Raw genomic sequence first — 25,150 nt, 5'->3', positions numbered from 1 at the left:
CACCAGCCCCAGAAGGAATAGGATGTGTATTTTGTGCTCTGTGTTGTCAACTAGGACAAACAGTTGAACTTTCCTCAGCTGCTTCACTTCTCCAGGTAGGACCATCTTGTCATGTAACTGTGCGCACTTTGCATCCAGTTTGTTTTAATGTGTCAGATTTAGTTAGATACTTGTGAAGGTTTGACTCTAAACATATCACAGGATGCATTTCGTGCAGCCAGCTAACATGTCAATACATCAGTCGCATTCCAATTTACAGAGACATTTGTTGTTTGGAAGAACTTTCTCACATTCAGTACATTCTCAGGAAGATTGTATTTGGCTAAATATGTGTGCCACCATCTAGTGGTCGACAGTGGAATTACACCCATTATACACGAGATAATAAAATGGTGGCGCTTCTTTTGACAGCCACTGGCGGTGTTTGAAAAGCATGGAAATGAATGTTGCCAGGTCTTGGGTTGCTCTGGAGCGCGTGCCCTTCGTGGACATTTGTGTTGCTGCCTCCTGGTGGTCGCCTGGCACTTTCTCCAGTTAGCACTCTCCATCCTGAGGGCCTGGTCTTTGCTCTCCGGAGGCTACTCTGTGAGGTTTGTGTGGTTTCCTTGTGTCTTCGCTGGCATGATTCATTCCATGCTTTTCAAGCATCGCCCCTGGCGGTCAGAAGGCACGTTTGTAGAACGCCGGTCACGTATATAACTACGGTTCTATGAGTCCTGAATGACCGCCAGATTATCACATCACTGGCAATCCTTGTGTTCGCACGAGTAGGTTCTGAGGGGCTGTCTTCCAGGTTTTTATACACGCTCAGGGTGACCCTCGGGTCTCTAATGTACGTTGGTAGGCATTCTCGACCTGCGCGTGCGCGAAAGGATTGTTACGTGCTTTTTGAGCAACGCCCCCTGGTGGTCATTCCGATCTCATAGTACCACACTTACCTGTATAATCATTGTTATTAGCTTTTCTTCTTTTTATTTTTTAAAATCTGCATGTCTATAATCCGTAAACCTTCAGGGTTTATTGTCCTGCGGTTTTCCTGGCATGCAGAGACTGCATGTATTTAGCGATTTACGTATTGGGTCAGTGTCAGGTTTTCTGGCTGTTTTAGCTGCTGTGGGATGAAGGGGGGGAGGAGGAGGTGATTGCACCGAGCGGCTGTGACGGGCACACGCAGCCAGTGGACGTGGATGCTCTGTTTGGTTGGCCGCATCTCTCCGCTGGCACCATGGCAGAGCTTCATTAGTGCTCAGCCTCTACGTATCTCTCCTGTGTGCTGCTTCTTACCACCGGAGCCGATGAATTTCAAAGCGTCGTTTGAGAGGACACAGCCAGCCCTCCCAAGCGTTGGAGCAGCGATACCAAGCGGCTAAAGACTGCTTTAAATCCCCCTAGCCCCCCAAAAAAGAAAAGAAAAGCAAAGAAAAAAAAGGTCCGGTGAGCTCTCTTCTCGTCACAATGTAGCTTCTTTAGCATAGCATCGCTTTTCTGCTTTCCTATGCATGAGGTGGATGGTTGGAATTGTATTGATGTGTGCGCGCACTAGTGTGTCTTTTTTTTAAAACCACGGCCAAGAGGACGGCTCTTATTGATGGCCAATTTCCTCTCGACGAGTGTGTGTTGACGTGGATGAAGCTTCACCATCATGTCATTAGCGTTAAAACCTATTTTAGTGGCCAGGCGCGATACCTTTGGTCATTATCTACACGCTCAAACACACGCTCAGGTTGTCTGTTGTCATGTGGAGTCCACGTTATCATCTCTTGTGTTTATGCGAGATATATTAATTACTCTCGTGTGTTGTTTTTATTATTTTTTGCAAGATTTGTCCTACCTTGTCACGCTCCAAGGATAAACGAGACGCTGTGCTTTTTCTAACAATGAATGTGAACGTGCACAACCGACGCTGTTGCGATGCGGTGTAATATACACTAATATTTTATGTGCGTGCCTCCTTTTGTATGTTTGTTCCATGAACGCAACATGCAGCACAAATTGTGATGATTTGATGGTCATCGTGAGTTGTGTAATTTGACATGACAATATGGATCACATGTGAGTGCTCCACTGGCTTAATGTAGATTGAGGAAGGAGAGCATTCCGGCAATGTGACCTTTTTCTTTCCCTTGCTCCGCTCTGGGGCCTGTTTAGAGTTGAAGGACTTGGTAACACAAACGAGGCGACCAAAGAGATGCTTAAACCGGTTTATTTCCCCGTTTGGATTAAGCCGTAATGTCATTTGCTTCCGTTTAAAGATATTTTCTGCGCCTTTCTACAATTCATTTCTTGATTTGAAATAGCATTTGTAGCTCTCTTTTGTAGCTCTTTTCTTATGTAGAGTTTTACAAGTCGCAACCTCTGGAAATATTTCTGGCTTGGAAGTACATACCTCAGGTAGAACTAGAACGGTTCCATCATCGCTGCTATTCCAACATTTAAATGGGCAACATGTTTTGGCAACATTACGATTAAATGACTGCACCGGACTCCTTTCTTGTCATACGGAAAACAATGTGAAGATTCTTCTGCGTATGTTTTTTTGATTCTTTGCATCAATTGAACTCTCTGCTTGCTTTTGTAAAATAACTCTTCTCTGTTTGCACCAGTGTTGTTGGTAGAAGCAGTGTTGATAGATAAGTAATGAGCTTAATTAATTGAATTTCCTTCCCCAGGCATTTTGTGGTGCTCACGTTACTCATATTTCATATGCCGTTAGGATTATGATGGTTCCTTGCTGATGGTCCAAGGACACACTGCACTTTATAAACAAACAATCATTCACTCTCTCATTCACACCTTTCACGCCTTTATTACCATTTCGTCTTACTGTTTATTGGGTATGTTAAATTGCTCCATGTACAGCACTTTGTATGCAGCGATGGCTGTTTGAAAGTGCTCTATAAATACTGTTGACTTGACTTGACTAAAGACAATATTGTGTCTTCCGTACTCTTAACGTGCATGTTTTGGGGATGTGGAAGGAAAACAAAACACATTTAGACATGCAACAAAGGAGGACCTGAGCTCAGACTAAAACCCAGATCGCCTCAACTGTGAGGCAGACGTGGTCGCCATTTGATGCTGGTACCACTTAAAAAAAAACAAAAAAATGTACCGCAGGTAATGTAATGTGATTTTGGTGAATTTGATCGGGGTGCAGACAGACTGATTCAATTCCGTGGACATGTGCAGTGGATGTCATCGTATTTCATTCATAAATATGAGAACAGTGTACATCTAAGTCTCAGAATTGTTACAGAAATCGCTTCATTGAACGCATTATCATCTTTATTATTGTTACAATCATCGATGCCAATTCATTCCCTTTTTGTTACAGAGGCAAACTATGCCAGCAGCACCAGAGTCAATCCCCCTGGTGACTTGCCAGCTCATTGGTCAGACTCGCGTCCCTGTCCATATTGGCAGGTCCATGCCACTGGATGCCCCTCACGGAGCCGCACCCACACCATGAGCGCCAGCGGGCCTACCCCAGACCCAGCCCCAACAGCCCCAGAAGCCCCTCCAACCTCGACTCCGGCCCCTGCTCCGACCCCAGTTCCCGCACCCGCGGCCCCGGCTGCTCCGCCGGCCCCGCCTGCCCCACCTGCCCCATCATCCTCAACCATCCCGGTGGGTGCGTTGGCACAGAAGAAGCGGCAGCAATATGCCAAAAGCAAGAAACAGGGCAGTAATGCCAACAGCAGGCCGCCACGGGCTTTGTTCTGCCTCAACCTCAACAATCCCATACGCAGGGCCTGCATCAGCCTGGTGGAGTGGAAGTATCCTTTACTGTCTGCCTACTTTTGCAATTTTTGTATGTTTGAAATTTAAAATGTACATTCACCAGACAAAATATTGGGTACAACTTCACAGTTTTCATCACGGCTGCCTTTTCACATTGCTCAGCTTTGATTGACATTCTTCTACAGTGAGTTAAAACTAACTTTGGCAGTTATGCTATTTGGCTTTCTTTGTTTCCTTAACATCCCTTTTCCAGGCCATTTGATATCTTTATACTAATTGCTATATTTGCCAACTGTATGGCCTTAGCTGTCTATGTCCCTTTTCCCGAAGACGATTCCAACTCCACAAACCACGACCTGGTGAGTAGCCTGTATCAATTATATTTCAGTAACACTGTTCCCTGTATATGCGCTCAGAAAAAGGACTAAGGATGTTGTCGGGAATTCTTCATTGAGTGTTTCTCATCTAATTCGTGTTGTCAGTTTCTGTGTTATTGTATACTTTGTGATGAGGGAGTTTCGAGAGCTGAAGCGTGAGAAAGAGAACAGTCACCCAGGCTGGTTTAGCTTGCAGCGGCTTACTCAGCTTCACTGATGGCACTTTGTCACACTACGCTCACCTTTGGAGAAGTGCGGGAAAGCTCTTCACACACACACACACACACACACACACACACGAACCCACGAGCACAAGTGTTTGTCTCACGCGGTGTGGTCAACCTACCTGCCGTGTGACTCACACTTTGGCAGCATGACGGTGCGGCTTCTCGTAGTTTTACAGCCTTGAAACAGCATATGCCGAATGGAGGACAACTACAAAGCATATTTCATACTTTTGCTCGATTTTTCATCATATTGCAATTTCAGACTTTTCTTGTCGCGCCAAGTCAGGGTGGTAGCGTGCTCAGCTGAACGACCTAGTGCGCCCTCCAAAAGGCAGACTGAGAGCTCAAAACGTGCTCCTTACACCACCAATTTAGTTGTAATACTCAGTGATGTGTAAGAAGCTTATACGGTCTGTCTGCAGACATTTGGAATGTTCTTGAAAGGTTGAAATGAGAGCAGGAGAGTCTGAGATGAAGGCTACCTGCCAGCTGTTAAAACCAGAGGGAGGGTTCCTGTGTCTGTTACGTGGCCGAACCCGCTGTGAAAAGATCGACTACAGCTTTGGTGTACTGAAGAGAAGCGAGGTGTGTTGTTTCCTTCAATTTTCACCTCCCACTGGTTGACCTCGGGCTGTTTGTTTACCCAGTGGTGTTGCATCAGGGGAATGTGGGCCATCAAGGACATTACCTAATGTATACAGTGTGAGGTACAGTAGCTTGTCAGCTTGTACCTCTGCAGGGAATGGATGGTGCCGCGAGCTTCATTGTACATGACAGCGGAGTAATCTCAGATGTGATGGATGCGTTGACTTTTTCCCTGAAAAATGTAGAACGGAAATTGCTGACACACTACATGGATAGACACATCTTTTGAAATTAAAAAAGGAAAAGCACTGATGCACTCGCCTGATCGCACAATTTCTATATATATATATATATACAGTATATGTATATATATATACAGACAGTCGTGCCTGTGGTGGTCGGACCACTCGGGGCAGTGACCCCCAAACTAGATGAGTGGTTGCAACAGATCCCGGGAACAACATCGGACATCTCAGTCCAGAAATGTGCAGTGCTGGGAACAGCAAGGATACTGCGCAGAACCCTCAAGCTTCCTGGCCTCTGGTAGAGGACCCGAGCTGAATGAGGGACGGACACCACCCGAGGGGTGAGATGAGGATTTTTTTTTTTTTTAATATATCGATTCACAATATTTCCTTAATTGACTGTGGGAAAATTCACTTCATTGTTTCATATTAAAGAATTATTTAGTATGAGGAGAGATTCTGATTGTTCTGAACTCCTGGTTCCCTGCCAGTTGAGCAGATCAATACTGACACGAATACTTTCCGTATAAAAGGATCTGCGTTGATATCGTTCAACTTGCCCTCGCTGATGCCACATTGCGCTTCTTTAGACGGCAAATTGGCTGAAACCGAATCAACTGCCGCTTGACGTCAAGTAGTGCACTCCATATTGCTTCAGTCACTTCAAAACGAGATTACGAGATGATTGTTTTTTTCTCAGCCTTTATTGAGCCAAGGTCCCCCCATTTAACATGGGGAAAAGTTCTCAGAACACCACCAAACAAAAATATATTGAATTGACTTACAAATGGACTTACTCCGTATTAAATCTGCGGCTGTATAATTTAAACACAAAGTTGATGTGTACACAAAGTAAGCCATGACTTCTTCTGTTGTATTAACGACAACAGGGGGATAGGCAGGTTTATTGTACCTTTTAGCGGCTAAAAGTGCTTCCAAAAGAGGCTAAGATTTAGCTTCTCTTGGAAGCACATTTAATTGTTCACCATACATCACTGGCACACCGTGGATAGATAAACAAAGATGTATTTGTAATTGAGAAACACTTTTCAGACAAATGAGGTGAAGTTGAATAATTTATCGTGGCACTCCTGGTGATCTCACATCTCGCGTAACAGACATCACGCAATGCACCGAATCTTTCCTCTTCACATTTCGATCGGAAAAACGCAAGTAAAAGTTGCAGGGGTAACACAGTTTCAATGCACCTCACTACTCCATTCCATTGCAGCAACCAATCTATCCCTGTAATATTACTGACCACCACATGACAGTGATTGAAATGAATGAACGGTTTGGGTGCTTGTCAGTTTTCCATGTCGCGCATGTGACTATACCCCATCTTGTGAACATCTTGTTAGCTTATAGGCCTGAATGTCATCTGACACCAATGTCATACTGATAAACATGCACCCCAAGTCAAGAGCACCATGTGTGAGAATGAGATAAAATACTTTGAGCAAACGCCATCTTCGCCTTTCGTGACAGATGCGATGTGAAAACATGCAACCATATAAAACCCTTTGATTTTGACTCATTTGTACCACATCGCACTCCGAGCATTGCCCTGATGTGTGTTTTGTGTGTATGTATTGTTTCTCATGTGTTGTGATTTTTGGCAAGGTCTGCCAGCATTTCCAATGTTGAATATTTTGTGTGAACGTGCAGAGTTGCATGGTTCGATTGCGGCTCCAGCCTTCCTGTGTGGAGTTTGCTTCTTCTCCCTTGACTTGGTGGGTTTTCTTCGGGTGCTCCAGTTTCCTCCCACATTCCCAAAACATGCATGGCAGGTTAATGGAACATACTAAATTGTCCCTGGGTGTGATTGTGAGCGTGGATGGCTGTCCATTTATGTGTGACCTGCAATTGGCTGGCAACCAGTTCAGGGTGTCCCCCGCCTTCTGCCCGAAGCTGGGATAGTAGGCTCCAGAACGCCTACGACCCTCGTGAGGATAAGCGGATTAGAAATTGGATGGATGGATGCATATTTTGTGTGGCATCAGACTGAGTGGCAATGCTGGTATGTAATCAAGTATGCCACGTAAACGCTCCTATATTTTGTTGTTCTACTTCTTCCTTTCATAACTTTGCTACTGTGAATTGGGAATTTCTCCATTGGGAGACTAATAAAGGTTTTCTTATCTTAATTGAAATAGTATTAGGTGATGGATGGTTTGACAGTGATAATTATTTCATTGTTTCCTCTGCACCAGTGGAGACCGCGTTAATGTAATTTCTGCTTTCCTTTGCAAATCCGCGCCACTTGCAATTTCGCTCGGCCTCTGTTGTTATTGTCGTTCGATTGCGTCTTTTTAAACACACTGCAAGTAGCGACTTGCAGCGTGTTTCAGCAGCATTTCGGTGCTTGCGCAGGACTTTATTTTAATTCTGCTGTGTCAACACTGACGCGCATAATAAACGAGGGAGAATGCAGCAGAGGCTGAACAGTGAGAGCAGGTGCGGCGGCGGCTTGGTTAGATGTTCTGCTCCGCAGCCTCGCAGGTGGACCGAGGCGTGCTATGACACCTGGAGGGAGCAGGTGGGAGGCCTGATGAGCAAAGCAAGGATCACATTACATGGCACGCTGAGACAAAATGTGATGTGCTGTAACTTTTCATTACTATCGACTTGACGTGTCAGTTATAATTAGAAATCTTACGTCGAACAGAAGGAAGCCTGTTGGGCTTTACCTGTGGCGTGAAAACTGCAGTTCAGAACAGTTAGAGATTCTCCCAATGATTTAAGAATGTACAGAAATGAATCTATAGTCGCATCCGTTTTCCATCAGAGCATTCTAATTATCTCAGGATTGTTTCACGTGTGTGTTCGTGCACTAGGCAGCGATCTGAAGCTACTGCAGAGCTGCTGCTAAGGATCATCGCAAAGTCTGTCAGTCTCGTTAGCACGACCTGGTTAAATGTAGCAGCTCTTTATAAATAGACAGCAGCTTCCTCCTCTGGCAGAACACAGGGCAAAGGATGGAGGTCCCGCGACCACCAATAGGCACACGTGAGCAACAGGACCGAAGGAGTGACAGACACATTCACATGGATGAAGATGACAACCTTCTTCATTCCTTTGTTCAGTCAATTTAGCCCCTATATAGTAAGACGAAGGTACATCCAAGCCATCTTTCACGTGACTCTGTCCTCTTCATACTTCCCTTCTCAAGGGGGCAGCGAAATAGTCTTCAAGCCTCCCACCTTTTAAGGTCATATCCGGCTTATCTATCTGCAACTCAACACCGCGGGCAGTCCCTGACGAAGGTAGCTGAGCCAAACAATGCCCTTTTCATGCCGAATGTGATTCATGCGTCTCACCCATCGTAAGGCAGCGGCATGCGGCCAGCTCATCGCATCGTGGTTTCATGTAATCTTTACCAGTATCACTGTTATTGCATAACTGGGGAGCCGCAGAGCTATTTATTTTACCCGGGACAAAAAGGACAAAAGCATAGCGAGACGGAGATGTCCTCATTCGAGCCAGCATACAGTTTATGACACCACTACAGCACTCTCAGTTGTTTCCATGTTGGTAAAGGTTTGTGAATGCCTTTTTGATGCCGTTTGTTCAATTGAATGGTTCAGCCGTCAAGATGAGGAGTAAGAAATTGGTTTAGAAGATCTACTTTGGAAATAAAAATGTTTGGGTTTTTTTTTTGTTATTGTTGGGTTTTTTTAATACCATACTTGACAATGTAAATTACATTTTGGAATCGACAAATGCAATAGTGAAGCGAGTCTAATGTACTGTACTCCATTTTTTTAAATCTATGTTTTTTCAAAATGTAGTTAATCAATACAGTGGATTTATTCAGTCACAGTTGCCCAAAGCTTTACCGATATATTTTGTCAATTATAATTTTGAGACAAAATGAACCTATGTGTTTGTGGTAGCCTTTGTCAGGGTTTTTTTTCTGGTTGGTTTTTTTTTTTTTTTTGGAATCTTCAAAACATTCCACGTACTATGGGTCTCTTGTTGTTGGAGCAGCCGATGACATGTGTCTCCACATGAGAGGTGTTGTGTCGGCGGGGTGTCGCGTTACACAAACGTGTGTGTGTGTGGGTCTGTGTGTGTGTCTGTGTGCCCACGAGTGTAGGGGTTGTCTAATGGCTAATGGTTGGTGCGACGTCTCCAGACTCCCATCGAGATGATGCTTCAACTCTGTGTTTAGTCACTTAACGTAGCTGCTCATTTGTGGCTCACACTAGCACTGTCCCCGCTAGTTATCATGAATGTGTGCGCTTCTCTCTTTGTGCGTGTGTGCGTGCGTGTGTCTGCATGGGGAGAAGCGAAAGAGGAAAAGCAAGAGCGAGTGCAGAGAGAGTGTAAGCCGCACAGCTTTTGTGAGGATGCTCAACGTCAGTGCAGCCATGTTCATGTGCGCTGAGACTACGTCAGACAGGCCTTCTTAAAAGGGAAAGGCAGACTTTTTAAAGAATTATTCTCACTTTAGTTGAGCCGACACAGCAAAAAGAATATATCAGCGTGTTAAATTATTGAATACATATCCTTGGTTGTGAAGTCGAGCGGCTGTCTTGCAATTGGAATATTTAAGGATCAACTCCCGGTAACCTCTGGAATATTTTTCAAAGGACACAGGAAGGATTTGAAATAGAAAAGATCTATTCCTGGGTTGTTATCATAAAATGTTTAATAACTGTACAGCAGTGCTTTGGTGGCATTCATAACTGTAATCTGACATTTTAGCAGTGGCGGATGCTGTTGTGTCAAGGAGGGGAAGCTCAATTTGGGCCTACATCATAAAATGTGTCCATTTATTTATACGTGAATTCTACTCTCCGATGGGCAGGACACAACCAGCATTTATCCAATGACTCGTCTCGTTTCAATGCATTGGGACAACCTACACTGAACTCTCTAGATGCCCAGCGTGTGCGCCGTCGACACTCGGCGACGCTCAGCGTTAACACAGTTTAAAACACAGTGAAGACTTTTCCTGTTTTATTTTTGGTCATTTTTCTATTTGAGTGAGGATGTAGTCAATCCCCCAGATTGACAAAAAATGGTCAGTGTAAAAACATTATCACTGATAGAAATAATATTGTATTAGGTCTCAGGCACATGTCTAAATACTGAATGTTGTTGTGTTGACTCACGAGTCAGTTAAAACTTAACAAATGCAAACCAGTGTTTGGATTTGCAGTGTACACCCTTCCAGTGAGAAATATCTTCTCACCAGTGTGGGCATCGTCACCCACTGAAAATAACAAAACATGAGAGCGAGACACACACATCCTTGGGAGTATCGGTGAGCAAGTGCACTCGCTGGCTATTTTGGTGCCTTTGGCAGCCTTTGCGATGAGAATGTTGCTAAGGTTATAGCATGTCACTGAAGTATATTCAAATAAATTCACGTTTTGTTTCCTTTTCAAGGTTCACTTGATACTGTGGGTATTATACTGGAGTTGACCTACCTGCTCTTGAAACCATCTTTGGCAGACTCTAGCCCACCCCCACAGCTCTCACTTCAGCACACACACACACACACACACACACACACACACACACACACACACACACACACACACACACACACACACACACACACACACACACACACACACACACACACACACACACACACACACACACACACACACACGCGCACACAAATGTAGCAAATGCTCTTATACCCCTTACACGAGGACCCATATATGCTGCATACTTTACAAGCATATTGGTCCCACTATACTGAACATATGTAAACATGTAAACTTTGGCCCTTCTGGCAACTGTATATTTATCTTACACTTGGTGATTTCATTTATTTATTTTTCAGGGGAACTGTCATTTTTGTGACTCATTTTGATTACAATGGCGCCACAACATACATGTGGCTCAACCCAACCCAGTTGTCTGAGGGAAGTAGGCCGGGGATACCCCGAACCGGTTGCCAGCAAATGGCAAGACACACAGAGACTAACAACCGTCCGCACTCACATTCACACCTAGCGACAATTTAAAGTGTTCAATCAGCCTGCCTGGGAGGAAATCTGAGTACCTGGAGAAAACCCACGCAGGCACGGGGAGAACGTGCAAACTCCACACAGGAAGGCCGGAGCCGGGATCGAACCCACGTACGTCCTCTGCACTGTGAGGTTGACGCGCTAACCACTCAACCACCGGGCCTACAGTACAGTAGACTTGCAAAATTTATAGTGTAAAACTGCAATGCTTCCAGTCGAGAAAGCCTTTAAGTTTACACTTGGCATGTACTTTCGAAACAGTAAAATAAAAAACACTTACTGGGGCACACTGGATAAATCAATAACCGAATCAATCTCCTGAAAAAAACTCAAAGTAACAAGCAAGCAAAAACCCATGAGAGCAGCAAAACGATCTGTCGCAGAGTGGTCGGTGTGGCAGTCCTTTTTACTGAAAAGATCTAATGGCATGATGACCAACAGTTGCAAAGCTGGAGGAGAAGCCCTCCAATATTGGTCACAAACGAAACAGAACCATGACCGAGGAAAAAAAAAATGTAAATATGCAGATTCCATTGCCTTCCCACCCTGTGTCCATTCGCAGTCTCATGGTGTTTGACATCACAGGTACCCTGACACGCTTTTGTCTGAATTGTCATGCAGTGTTAGTGTCCCCAAAGTGGCCATCACCGTTTTATCTACGTAGTCTGCCAGCACCTCCACAGTGTCTCACGGGCCCCGCGGACAGGACCGTCTGCGCGGTTAAAAGCTTTGCATTAGCGCTGTCCGCCTGGCTCAGTCGCATGTGTCGTTAGTTATGTGGCAGAATGCATAGTTCAGCCAATGAGCATCCGTTGTCATATGGTCAGCTGCGCTGCGTAAAGTGTGTGAGTTGTGCCTGTGGGCACGGCGGCCCACCGTGCCTTTTCAGCGGCAGTCGAGTAGGAATGTACGTGGAGCGGTATATCCTATGATGTAAACGTACGTGTCACTTGATGATATTTTTCTGAAGGCAAATAAGGTGAACCACACAAACACCTGATCATGTTCACAAATCCCTTCATATCAGAGTACGTCGTTCTCGAGCGCAAATAAACTAAGATGACTCAGAGATATTTATGTTCATCCTCAAAGGCCTCGTTCCTCTCTCTCCCTTTCCCTGTTTTTGCCTTGCTGTCTCTCCACCGCTTCCTGTTTGCAACTCACTGTGCTGATGAACAAATTTGCTGGTCATCAACCGAGAAGGGGATGGCTATCGCATGCTATTATATTTTACACATTTCTATTCGCATACACTTCCTGCTGAATTATGATGAAGATTTACAATGGCCTCCACTGTGTCAATTAAAACTGAATGCTATCTTTGTTACAACAGAGTTGTTGTTTGTGCCTGTTGGGTGTTCAGCCACTCACACTCGTAACGGTGTCCACTTCCAAAGTGCGGCTAGCCGACACGATAAAACCGTTAGCAGAAGTGAAGAATTTGAGAGACAAAGAAGCACCGGCTTCTTTCAAATCACAAATATGTATTTAATTCATATTCACCGTCAAATACAATGACGATGGAGTTAAAACTGTCGAAAGACATTTTGTTTTAGGGAAACGCAAGGAATAGCAACACCAGTGTCATTCTCATCATTACACGTTCCACAAAAACACTATTTTTCCTCATTAGTTCATAGAGGCTTTTGGGGCGTATTTATTTTCAAATATGTATGAGGGTTGCATCACCAGTGTCCGCCACAAGTGCGATGCCCATAACAAGCTACAACTACTAGCATAAATTGTTTTTATGTACAGTGTTTATCAATATGCAAAGACACGGAAAAACTATTTACAACTACTGTCGTAACAACATTTCTATTTCCAATGCCAACATGAATAATAGTAATTCTATTCAAGAAAAAGAGAGTGTGAATCCCGATTGGACAATGTTAAATTAAACAAGGTCACAACGATGAAACAATAATCAAAATAATTATTGATATCATTTTATTATTGATGAGTTGTTAATTAGAGATTAATTATTGAACCTCTAGCGATATCCTGAAAATTCCTTCACCATTTATCTCAACACCTTTCGCAGAATGCTGGGCTGTAGCTGCTTTCTCAAAATAAACATAATATGCAGGATCTAATAATAATAAATAATTGCTTTAGATAATTTGGGATTTAGCTGTACGCAGAAAAACATGTCAACATCCCTGCTCTAAATTAAAAAAAATCTCACAATAAGAACTGCTGCATCGTCACTGCTGGATTTGAGGCTTCGACGCAGCTCTGTCATGGACACACAAAGCCTCAAGCTTTTCTCAACCTTTTACTTCAGCAACAAAGAGGCCCGTGTCTCTTATTCTGGCCTAAGTGCTCCTTCTAATCTACAATAAACTGTTGGGAAAACGAGCCCCGCGGCACTCGTCGCTCTCGCATTTTGTGGTATCCACTGAGAACACACAACAGCAGTTTCAAGAGTCCCTCAGGCGGAAAATGTCTTCTGTATATGTTTTGTGTGTGGGTGGGTGTGTGGTTTGTTTGCATTTTATATTGGCTTCTCTGGGTGAGATATTAAAGACTTAATATGTTTTGCTGCCACAGCATTCAAACTGCCTGTGGCCCTGAAAAGGGACATTTCCCGTCGCTTAGCAGAAGAATAGTGTTGAAGTGTAATGTGTGACATATATTAATAATACCAGCCGGTGTGCAGTGTCATGCATAAAGTATAAAGGTAGCCGCTCTCGAGTTTCATGGTAGCTGGGAAGGTGCCGACAATGTCAAACAGCTGAGTCACCTGTGGCGTGTCCACATCAATTGCTTGGCGATGTACAAACACCCCTTTATTTATTTTTTCAAGACTGAGCACGAGTGCATACTTACATACTCATCGATACTGCACTCAAACATAATGTTTGTATTCAAGGCTTACATTGATGCTATTTATTAGCCTTAGCTTGCGCAAGACAAATCTATTCGTGTGCTTCAATATGAAACGTGTGATTCTCTTCTTTGTAATTCTGTCTTTTGCCAAGCCAGAGCACTTTGCAAACCCTTGGTATAAAACACGTCACATCATTCACATAATTAATGTGGTCAGTCGTATAGCAAGTCATGTGTAGCAATGCGTGCACTAGTAATCTTCATCGTGTGGTCATCCGAGATGGAGATGGAGAGGAGCAAATGGGACGATGAGGAGGTGCAGTGGGGGGGGGGGGGGTGTACCATGTTGTTTGCTGCTCTGTTACGTGTCATTAACATACATTTCGAAGCCCATGGGTCACTTCATTAGATACGCCTGGACAAGCTAATGAGTGACATACTCTAATGGAGAGGTACTGTATGTGCAGTATTTAATCACACTATATAATATATATTTTTGCTGTCTCCTATAGAGCTCTTTAGATGCACTGCAATATGGTGTAGATGAAATACTCTAATGGAGAGCTGCAATGATTAATGGATATACTCAAAAACAGTAACTTACTTCATGACAAAAAAGTACAACAAAACAAAAGAGCGTATTCATACATGAGCTGCCGAGTCACTCTACACGTCCATCGTCAGTTCACAGCAAGCCGACCGCGGGTTTTCTTTCGCTGACGCCCACATCACTCACCATGCCTGGCCCCGCCTTTTTAAGCTGTACACACTCACGCAAACACAAGAAAACTTGTTCAATTACTCTTGTATTTACCTTTTTTCCATGTTTATATTTATGGCCTCTGTATTTTTCATACAGATATTTCCGATAATTCAGACTTTAAATCTGCATTATCGTTGGTTAGTCATAAATTCAGGTCACGTTGGCCCCGTTGGAACAAAACTCAGTTGAAAACTGAGGACCCCTTGTAGTGTAAATTTTCAGGCATTTGGCCCATTTTAACGACTAGAACCCCACTATGCTTGACGTGTTTTTCTGCTTTTCGTGTGTGTGTGTGTGCGCGTGCAGGAAACAGTCGAGTATGCCTTCCTCATCATTTTCACAATTGAGACGTTTCTGAAGATTATCGCTTATGGTTTGGTGATGCATCAAAATGCCTACGTGAGAAACGGTTGGAACATGCTGGATTTCGTCATTGTCGTCATTGGGTGAGTCCCCAACTTTATTGACATGCATCTTTTTTCTGGGAAAAAAAAAAACGAGAATGACGTTTGTTGCTTCAACAATGCCTCCCGAGTTTGGTGTTCGGATTTGCACTTTGACAGTGGTAGTTTGACAGTGGGAGATTCGGCCGGCTTTGCTAAACTTAAAAGATACTTAAGCCTCTGCTCCGAGTGGCCCAGTGCTAATAGAGACCCTCATACGCCCACACTATATGACCCAGAAAAGACAGAGAGAATAAATCATGGCTTTACCACCACTGGAATGAGTCACCACCCTCCATACGCCATCTCTCCTCCGTTCCCTCCCATCTTCATTTTCTATCTTCTCACTTCCTGTCTTTCACTCGCAATTTCCCATCTTGCACTTCTTTGTCTTTATCAACGGCCACTTCCATTTTCCGCTCAAATGTATTTCCCCCCCCCCACCCACCCCAGCTCAGCGCGTCCTTTTTGCCAACCTCTTTTGCACTTTGTTATCTTCATCTTGCAATCTTCTGTGCCCTCCATCTTCCTTCCCCTCTCTCGTCTTATGACAACCTCTCCTCTAATATGCACAGTCCACTGGGTAGCTGGGTCACATTTCAGTCTGTTCGAGCCACGCAAGGCTGATCTGGCGTGCAGTCACTAGCGAAGACGGGCGCTCCACCATCAACGTTGCCACTCATTCCATGCAGTGACACACAGATAAATAAGGCGGCCTGTGTTGGATGTCAACATTTCGAAAGATCAGTGTCTTTCGCCCCAAACTGCAGAGAGTTGGGTTCAAAAATAAAGCAGTCGGTTTTGAGTCCGACTGCTCGTGTTGCAGCGTTGCTCTCTAGCCAGGCTTAGCAGGCTTCTTCTGCAGTTGTCGGGATGAAAATCAATTATCTACTTCATGAGGGCCGATTTGGACTTGGATGGATTCCTCTAATCAAACAAGTTCAAGTCTTCAAATGTCATTTGGTTTTCTATGCTGTTTAAATAAGTGCAGATCCACTGATTTGTGTGTCACAGTGGAAATTCTCAACAGAAAGCGGGTGGATTTGCAAAACTCCTGTGCAAAGTGTGGGTTATCGTGAGTTGGTTTCCCACAAAGCAATGTAAATAGCGAGACTAACTTGAGTGTATACAGTGCCGTGGAAAGCTGGCATAAAGGTTCCAAGACAGGTATTGAGCAAGAACAGAGTAACCAAACCAAAGCACAACTGAATTTTGCACATTTTTGTTGCCGTCACAAATGATAAGCCATATGGCACCTTGGCACTAAATGCGTAATGTCATGTTTTGCTTCTTTTGTTAAATAACAAACCACACATGTCAGCAGTGTATTAGGCCGGGATTAATTTATAGAGGTATGAATGATGAATCAACATTATTGAACATAAAACATATACAGTAATAATTTGACAGAAAATAAGGTAGATAAAAAAGTAAAAGAAAGAAATCAGTCTTCATTCAACACAGTTATTATGTTCAAGGGAGTAGGATGAAGTAAAAAAACTTATCTAGTCCTACCCCGTTATGTGTTTATATCTACTAAATCATTTTTATATCAATCAGAAAAGAAAAAGTAATAAGAAGTCTCCATTAAGGCTCATACTTTACCCTTAACCGTGATATTTTCACAACTTTTGGTTTGTATCGAGATTATATACATCCTCACCCTGGCACTCTTGTGTCAATTTTCTCTTGTATTCATAATGGATATTGCAATACCTTTCTCTATTTATCAACTTAGTTCTGATTTATCATTATATTTAATGTTTGGTATTTATCATTTTAACTCTGATTGGTGTAGGTTGTTTGTACTATTTTTTTGAATTTGTTTTTGAACTCAGCAAGCGATTTACTCATTTTTAGGTTCGTTTCGAGATTGTTCCACAGATTAACACCTTTGCTAGATACACTTCTTTGCTTGATGTTTGTTCTTGTTTTGAGTTTTTTGAATAAGTTGGTACCTCTTAATTCATAGTTGCTTTCTCGAATTTCAAAAAACTTCTGAATGTTTTGGCAGAGCAGGTTATTGTGTGCTTTGTACATTAATTGGGTGATTTTAAAGTCAACCAGGTCATAAAATTTCATCGTATTTAATTTAATAAATAGTGGATTTGTGGGTTCCGTATATTTTGATCTATTAATAATTCGAATTGCTTTTTTTTGTAGTTTGAGAATAGGGAGTGTGTTTGTTTTGCAGGCATTTCCCCATATTTCCACACAGTAGGTCATGTATGGTAATAATAATGAAGTGTATAATGTGTACAAGGATCTCTTATTTAGCACTTCCTTGGTTTTGCAGAGGATCCCTACGGTCTTGGCTATTTTTCTTTTTACGTTATCGATATGTGGTTTCCAACATAGTTTTGAGTCTATTACTAATCCGAGAAACTTGGTTTCATACGCTCTTTCTATTTCAATTGAGTTTACCATAATTTTAGCTTGGTGTTTGATTGGTCTTGTGCCAAAAACAATTGACTTCGATTTTTTCAGGTTAAGTGACAATTTATTTCTGTCGAACCAGTTTTTTAATTTGTTTAATTCGTTTTCTACGGTTGTCAGGAGCTGTTTCAGATTTATTCCAGAACAGTAGAAAGTTGTATCATCAGCAAATAGGACACATTTAAATAGTTTTGAGACCTTGCAGATATCATTTATATATAAGATGAATAGTTTTGGACCAAGCACTGACCCCTGAGGTACTCCGTGAGTGATTTTCAGTTGATTCGTTTTTTTATTGTTGAGTTGCACGTACTGATATCTGTTTTCTAAATAACTTTTTATCCATTTATAAGCTACACCTCTAATGCCATATCGTTCTAGTTTTTTCAATAATATACTGTGATCTATTGTGTCAAAAGCTTTTTTTAGATCTAGGAAAACCCCAACAGTAAATTCTTTGTTGTCTATATTAGTGGCTATTGCTTCCACAAACTCCATAACGGCCATTGAGGTGGTCCGTTTTTCCCTGAAGCCATATTGATTCTCACTTAACAGCGCATGCTTTTGTATAAAACTATCAAGTCTGCGAGAAAATAGTTTTTCTAATATTTTTGAAAATTGTGGTAGTAGTGATATTGGTCTATAATTTGTAAACAGATGTTTTTCTCCACTTTTATAGATTGGAATAACTTTAGCAATTTTCATTTTTGATGGAAAGATACCAGCTTTGAATGACAGGTTATTATTGGTAAAAATGTAATTTTGCTTCGGGTTCCATGGAGGATGACGCAAACTCAGAGTTCCATGACAAGTCAGTCTTTTTCTTTGTACCTGTCCATAAAAGGTACGAAGAACTTTTTTTTTCTTGGAAACCCGAAAGGATGTACTATTTTGTCTCAGAGTGCAATCAAACGTTTAACAGGAAATAATCACCATAAGGGAAATTGTCCTGGTAAGTGAGAGTGCAACTGTGTTCTGATGATGTCAGTATGGTTTGTGGGTGGTTGTTGGAGGGAAAAAAAAAGTGTTTATACTTTTGACTGTACTTAGTGAGTGCCGTTAACGATAGTAAAAGAAATACTTTGGAATTTGCAAGCTACTGCACATGTGCAAAAGGAAATACATTTCCTTTTTTTTTTTTAAATAATTTCTTAGATTAAAAAAAAATCTTCTCATATACTAAATTTTCAGTACTGTCCTGTGAGATTGCATGTGTGTTCTTGCTGGCAGCCTCTTCAGTGTTGTCTTGGAGATTCTGACCAAAGATGAGAAGGCAGACGGTGAGGGAGAGGAAAACCACCCGTCCATGCACGGTCACGGCGGTAAACCCGGTGGATTTGACGTGAAAGCCCTTCGAGCCTTCCGTGTGCTGCGTCCCCTGCGGCTGGTCTCAGGAGTACCCAGTATGATTTTTTTTCATCCTTTAGCAACACGGTTACAGCTCTTCGCCATTAAACTACAAAATAACTAGTGAGATGGGTCCAGATGGTGCCAATATGCTTTTTTTTTTAAAACACATTAGCGTGCTAAGAAGAGAAAGCTGTTGGTGTAATCACTCCAAACACAAGTTTGACAGCTTGCCCGCCAGGGGGTAGTATAATACAGTCAATAAGATACAAGTGAAGAAGTAAATCAGTAAACTACAATAACATTAGTCTTTTTTGCAGAGCATAAAGAATACACGCCTGCGGGTATTTGTTATATTGTCTGTCTGAATGTATTGATGCACCATTTCTGTTCAAATGTCGGTTGCTAATACATCAGATCCATCAGTGGTATTTGTTTGCTTGTCTAAGGTGATTTGGATTGTGAGTTAGTATTCAGCTAGAAGAAGGCAAAATTAGCAATTGCTTTAAATGGTTTCTGTATTGCAAAGTTAACTGTGGACGGGCAGAGTACAGGAGATGCATCGGTAACCGTTCTGATTCCCGATACTTATGCAACTGGCCCTCAATAAGTGCACTTAAAGTCCATGTTTGAGTCCTTTATATGTGATTTGTTCCTTCTTGCTAGGTTTACAAGTGGTGTTGAACTCCATCATTAAAGCCATGGTCCCTCTCCTTCATATTGCCCTCCTGGTCTTGTTTGTCATCATAATCTATGCTATTATTGGCCTGGAGCTTTTCATTGGTAAAATGCACGCAACCTGCTACCTTCCTGGCTCAGGTATGTAACAAGTCAGGTATTTTTGTTTGTTTTTATCTGACTTCATTATCTAATAACTGATTTCATGCCTATTTAACCAAATGCATGCAAAACATAAACACCTCATTGAGTATGTTGGCATGCTGCCGCAATACATTACTAGGTCTGCCATAACGGATGTGGCGGATGTGCCCTGTAAACTACAGCAAGTAAATGGACTTAACTTTATTAAGTGCCGTTTGAATCCCGAGATCTGATTTGTCTGTAAAACGGCTGGTACCACTTGCCCATTAGTAAGGCATCTTCACCAATTGTTCCACTTTGCCACATCCAGTATGGCCGATTCAGAACTCAATGCAGTGGGTATGTATGTAAACATGAAAAGCGTGCGTTTGGTCTTGATTTCCGGTTCATCTGACCTCTTTTTTGGGTAGACATCATAGCAGAGGAGGATGCTGCTCCATGTGCGATCTCAGGGCACGGGCGGCAATGCCCCATCAATGGCACCGAATGCAGAGAAGGCTGGCAAGGCCCCAACGGCGGCATCACCAACTTTGACAACTTCTTGTTTGCCATGCTGACAGTATTTCAGTGCATCACCATGGAGGGCTGGACGGACGTGCTCTACTGGGTGAGTGCCTCGGCTAACCTGCTGTGTTGACTGTCACGCGGCTTCAGCCCGAATGTCGGCTCGGATCACACGTGTGACATGCTGATGACGGGGCGGCTGATAATTTCCAGAGGCAACTCATATGATTGATGATGCATGCTTGAGAATAGTTGACATCTTGTCTTAGAATGCAACGCAATATCTGTGAAAAGAATACTTCTAACTTGTGCCAGGCCTCTTTTGAAAGTGTCTTGTTTCCTGATTCCCTCTCTTTTCACTCCTTTCTTCTCACACCTCCTCTCCTTCCTCTGCGACAACGTATGCTCCTCCAGATGAACGATGCTATGGGCTTTGAGCTTCCATGGGTGTACTTTGTCAGTCTCGTGATCTTCGGCTCCTTTTTCGTTCTTAACCTGGTTTTGGGTGTGTTGAGCGGGTAAGCACCTTCCCCCATTCTGTGTTTGTGTCTGTTTATTGGCTTCTGGATCCTTCAGGTTAACGACGCCATAGGATGGGAAACACCATGGATTTACTTCGTTAGCCTGATCATACTCGGCTCCTTTTTTGTGCTCAACCTCGTGTTGGGTGTGCTTAGTGGGTAAGAGGCAAAGATGTGCTGTGGAATTTGCTTTGCAGTGTGCAACTCTTGTTTGCTTGATGTGTGCAGACAAAAACACTAATCGTCTTCTAGAAAATCATTTATAATCAAGAGTTCGCAATGGTATTGTTACTAGGTGTGGTTCTTTGCTAAATTCTTAAGATTAACTACATGGACAAAATTATCGGCACACAACTTATTGATATTACAGTTTGCTATATGCAAATTCACCCATTTGTGAGTGGGGGGGGAACTTATCCTCAGCTGTGAAATGCCTTAAATCGCCCCAAGATGGCGGGAAAAAAAAACCTGGCTCAGAGGAAAGTGGGATTTGGTGTCAAGGAAGTACAGTATGTCACACTGATGCATGCCAACTGTTCAAGATCTTTAGCCTGGGTTGTTAGCAGAAGAATTTTTTAAGATCATGATTTGTGGTGTATTTATTGTGTGAAGTATTATTAATTCAGTGGTGTCTTGATATGCGAGTTGAATTTGTTTCATTACCTTGTAAGTTACTCAAAATAATTGTATCTCAAATTATCTTTCCCCTTTGAAATACATTGAAATGCCATTAATTCGTTCGGGCCTCTATCTACCAAATGAAAAATTGTAATCTTATTCTTCTTATTAATTCATTTAGTTTTCTTTTAAGAAAATAACACTCTATACTATTGTACTTCATAAAAACACAACGTGATAACCTAATTAAGTAGAATCTAAAGAATTAAATAGTTTTTGCATCATAACTTATTACTATGCGTGTCCTTTTGTCCATGTAGTGTACGGTATTCCAAGCCTTGTTGGCGTCGCACACTTGGGTCCTTTTTCTGGCAGCTGCAAAGTGAGCATTTCCTTCCCCTCCCACTTCAGTCAAAGCGCCCAACCCTCGAGAGAGCAAAATTAATCGTATTCCTTGCCTTTCAGCACTCTCTGTCCTTCTAAGCTCGCTCAAACCCCTGTTTGCTTTCCCGGCAGCGTCGAATGGGGATGATGTGTTATTACAGCAGAATTAATGCAGCAGGGATGTTGACCAGCCAGCAAAACCAAGTTAACATAATCCAAACCTTTGACACTACTGCTGCCGTCTTACAAGTCTCTTTCGAGAAAGATTCTTGCAAACTAGCGTTGGATGACACATTTTGCATCCATCTCAATAGCAGCTCGTGCACTTTGAGATGAAGCAGTTTTATTGCATCTATAAATTGAGATTCCACACCATTGTCGCATGACTCTGGAAACCATCTGTCTGTCTAAATTTCCGACTCTTCATGATGAGGATGTTGGCATGCAGGATGCGCTACACCAATAAAGGATCTAAATATAGTGCAGCGCTCTTTACAGGGTATACATCACCCTCCAGTGGCTTTGAATGAGAAAACACATAAATCCTAGACAGGTCGGGTTTGCAAGATAGATATTATGGGAAAAAAATGCTTAGCTGTTAGACTAATAAATCCTCTTATTGGTGATGAGTCACTGTAGAAGGGTTGACTCATTTATTTCCATTGTGGTACTGTAGTGTGAAAAATTGTGTTCAATGTAGACTTTGCATTGAAATTTTACTCATTTTTGTTCTTGGTTGATCTCCTGGTTCTGCCTAACGCAGAGAGTTCTCCAAAGAGAGGGAAAAGGCCAAAGCTCGCGGAGACTTCCAGAAGCTGCGTGAGAAGCAGCAGCTGGAGGAGGACCTGAAGGGTTACCTGGACTGGATCACTCAGGCTGAAGATATCGACCCTGACAATGAGGATGAGGCGGATGAGGAGTGTAAACGCAACCGTAAGCACATTCTATGAATCTACCCTATTCAGGTCGCACCTCCCAAAGCAGAAAATTCTTCAAAAAGTATTTTTTGATCTTCTCTGTCAACGCATTCAAAGTGGAACGCATTGCGACTACCGCTGGAGTTCATCTGAGAAAGAGAAGAGAAAAAGCATTTTTACTTGAGCAGTATACGAAACTCTTAATCCAAATCCTCTTTATGTAAGCAGCACACATGGATTCACCTTGTACTTCAAATTTGTGCTCATTCTGCCTCAAATTATAAACTACCCTTCCTGACGTTGTTAAACACCCATAGCCCTCATACACCTTTGCTGGCGTGACTGCTTTAGAGCGCCTTATTGTTTGCCACGGGTGTGCGCACATCACACAGAGAAAGACAGAAGATTTTTTATTTTATTTTATTTTTTAACTCCAGCTTTAGAGCCACCGTGTGGACAGGGGGGCATGGGGGGGCGGTCGGGTTCATGCTGGCATAGCCACTTCAGAGTGCCTCATCATTGTGGCGTGGAAAGGCCCCGTTACAACCTTACAGGTTATTCCAACCGCCGGAGACTTTAGGGAGATGTATTGTATTTCCACGGCTCAAATGTGTATGTTATAGTTAAGACAAAGTAGCATCTAGCATCAGCTGGTAGTCGTGGTTCAGAATTTGATTGACAGTTTATAGTTGAGCAGGGCATTTCAGCGCATCTGAGCTTAATTTTTCACGATTTTGAAGCATCATTTTATATGCTTCTGTTTCAATTTGTTTCGAACATGGGCGGAAATAAATGAGTACAATACAAAGAAAAGTACAATAACATAACTTGCTAAAATAGAATAAAGCTAAACTAAATTGAAAATATGAGCAAATACAATGGCCCGTTGTCCCAATATTTTGAAAAGGGGACCAACTCTCCCTCCTTTACATCTGATGGCCCAGTGTCACAATATTTCTATAATTTTATTTTATTTTTTTCACCTCTTGTTGGCGAAATGCTCAATTCTGACAAACCTGCTCAATTTGGCTCTCTGTAGTGCTCATTTTGGCTTCCAGTGTTAACGAAACATGCCGCCCACCCAACAGACATGTTGTCAAAGGCATTCATTTGCGGTGTAGCATGTTGGTGCAGGGTCTCTTCTCCTGCAGGCGCTTCTTGTGGGCAACACTGACCACCTACCATCACCTCTACCACCATCACCACCATATTCTGCTCTCCTCAGCACCCCCTTGTGGATCCTGCTGCTCTTTGTCACTGTCAGATTATTGCTATTTGGAATACGGTCGTTGCCCGGTGTTGCTTGTCTGCTCTGACCCCGTTTTGATAGCAGCGCATTCTCCTCCCCGACCTCTCCCCCTCCTTGACCCTCTGCTGTGCCATTGTGTCTGGATGCATGGCCTTGCATGCATTGCACATGAAGGGGTGACTCTGGCTGACCTTACTGAGAAGAAGAAGGGAAGGTTTGGGTGGTTCAGCCAGTCGTCCGACACTCATGGTAAATCCTGCGCTCCCCAACCTTTTTGTGCTAATGCCTGAGCGTGTGTCTGTGTGTGTGTGTATTTGTTAGTCAGACTGGAACTGCAGAATAGAAGACAATGGCCTTACTGGCATACAGTGTGTGTATTTTTTGGGGGCCAATGAGGCACTTGTGGCTGAACTCTGCCTGACAAGTGGCAAAACAAATAGAATATCTATATGCCAATGGTTCTCAACTGTTGTGACTGTCGGACCCATCACCGTTAAATTAAACAAATAAATAAATAGAACACAAGTTGTAGTTTTTGGGGACTAAAGCAGTAATTAGACGGTAAATAATACTTTATCTTTAACAATCGTACAACAAGGCATACAAGATGTTCCAAAACAAATTGCTGTCTTGTTTTTATTCACATAGGGAAATGAGTCGTGTAAACTCGTTTCTTTAACAAAATTGTGGGAAAGCGCATTTTCACAACTTACATTGTCTTTGAAGTTTGTTGCCTTGAAATTTGGAGTTCACTCAACTTATTTTTTTTAAATAATAATAATAATAATAATAGTGCATATTCTCCCTTCACAAGCCAGTCAGATAGAAGTTAAGATCAATAAAGGAAATATACAGTTTCAAAACTATGTGCAGTATGTAAAAATAAAGTGAAATTAGAAATCAACATTCCTCAGAACTGATCTTTTCCCTTTAGGAATCGTTCAACCAGATTGATCAGGCTGAAGAATTATGCCGCATGCGACACTAAAAATGTCATTGCTCTTGTTTTTGGCTCCATGAGGCAAGCATACAAAAACATAATTAGCTGATCTATATCGAGAACATTGGCAAATTACCGTTTTAATTGCGAAAGGGATTGGATGCAATCAAGCTTTCCAAAATTTATTATTTAATGTTGTTTAATAAATG

General features: G+C 42.5%; 1 protein-coding gene across 21 annotated transcripts in view; it reads left to right on the top strand.

Annotated features, from left to right (window-relative positions):
• cacna1da (calcium channel, voltage-dependent, L type, alpha 1D subunit, a) overlaps window positions 1-25,150 on the top strand; it is a 65,997-nt gene that overhangs the window by 4,732 nt on the left and 36,115 nt on the right. For 6 of the 21 annotated variants that reach the window (XM_052076635.1, XM_052076629.1, XM_052076628.1 and 3 more), the window contains exons 1-10: window positions 945-1,429; window positions 3,335-3,776; window positions 3,995-4,100; window positions 15,067-15,206; window positions 18,870-19,042; window positions 19,653-19,805; window positions 20,219-20,415; window positions 20,727-20,830; window positions 22,599-22,768; window positions 24,176-24,250. In XM_052076635.1, the coding sequence (XP_051932595.1) occupies window positions 3,466-3,776; window positions 3,995-4,100; window positions 15,067-15,206; window positions 18,870-19,042; window positions 19,653-19,805; window positions 20,219-20,415; window positions 20,727-20,830; window positions 22,599-22,768; window positions 24,176-24,250 (1,429 nt within the window). In that variant the 5' untranslated portion in view covers window positions 945-1,429; window positions 3,335-3,465. Of the gene's footprint in view, window positions 1-943; window positions 1,430-3,334; window positions 3,777-3,994; window positions 4,101-15,066; window positions 15,207-18,869; window positions 19,043-19,652; window positions 19,806-20,218; window positions 20,416-20,726; window positions 20,831-22,598; window positions 22,769-24,175; window positions 24,251-25,150 lie in introns of those variants that run through there. The other 15 variants (XM_052076632.1, XM_052076633.1, XM_052076638.1 and 12 more) reach the window with 7 other exon arrangements.

The sequence above is a fragment of the Hippocampus zosterae genome, chromosome 9 (assembly GCF_025434085.1).
Source record: "Hippocampus zosterae strain Florida chromosome 9, ASM2543408v3, whole genome shotgun sequence".
Classification (NCBI taxonomy): Eukaryota; Metazoa; Chordata; class Actinopteri; order Syngnathiformes; family Syngnathidae; genus Hippocampus; species Hippocampus zosterae.
Note: the sequence above shows the minus strand (reverse complement) of the source record. Positions and strands in the feature narration are given on the sequence as shown.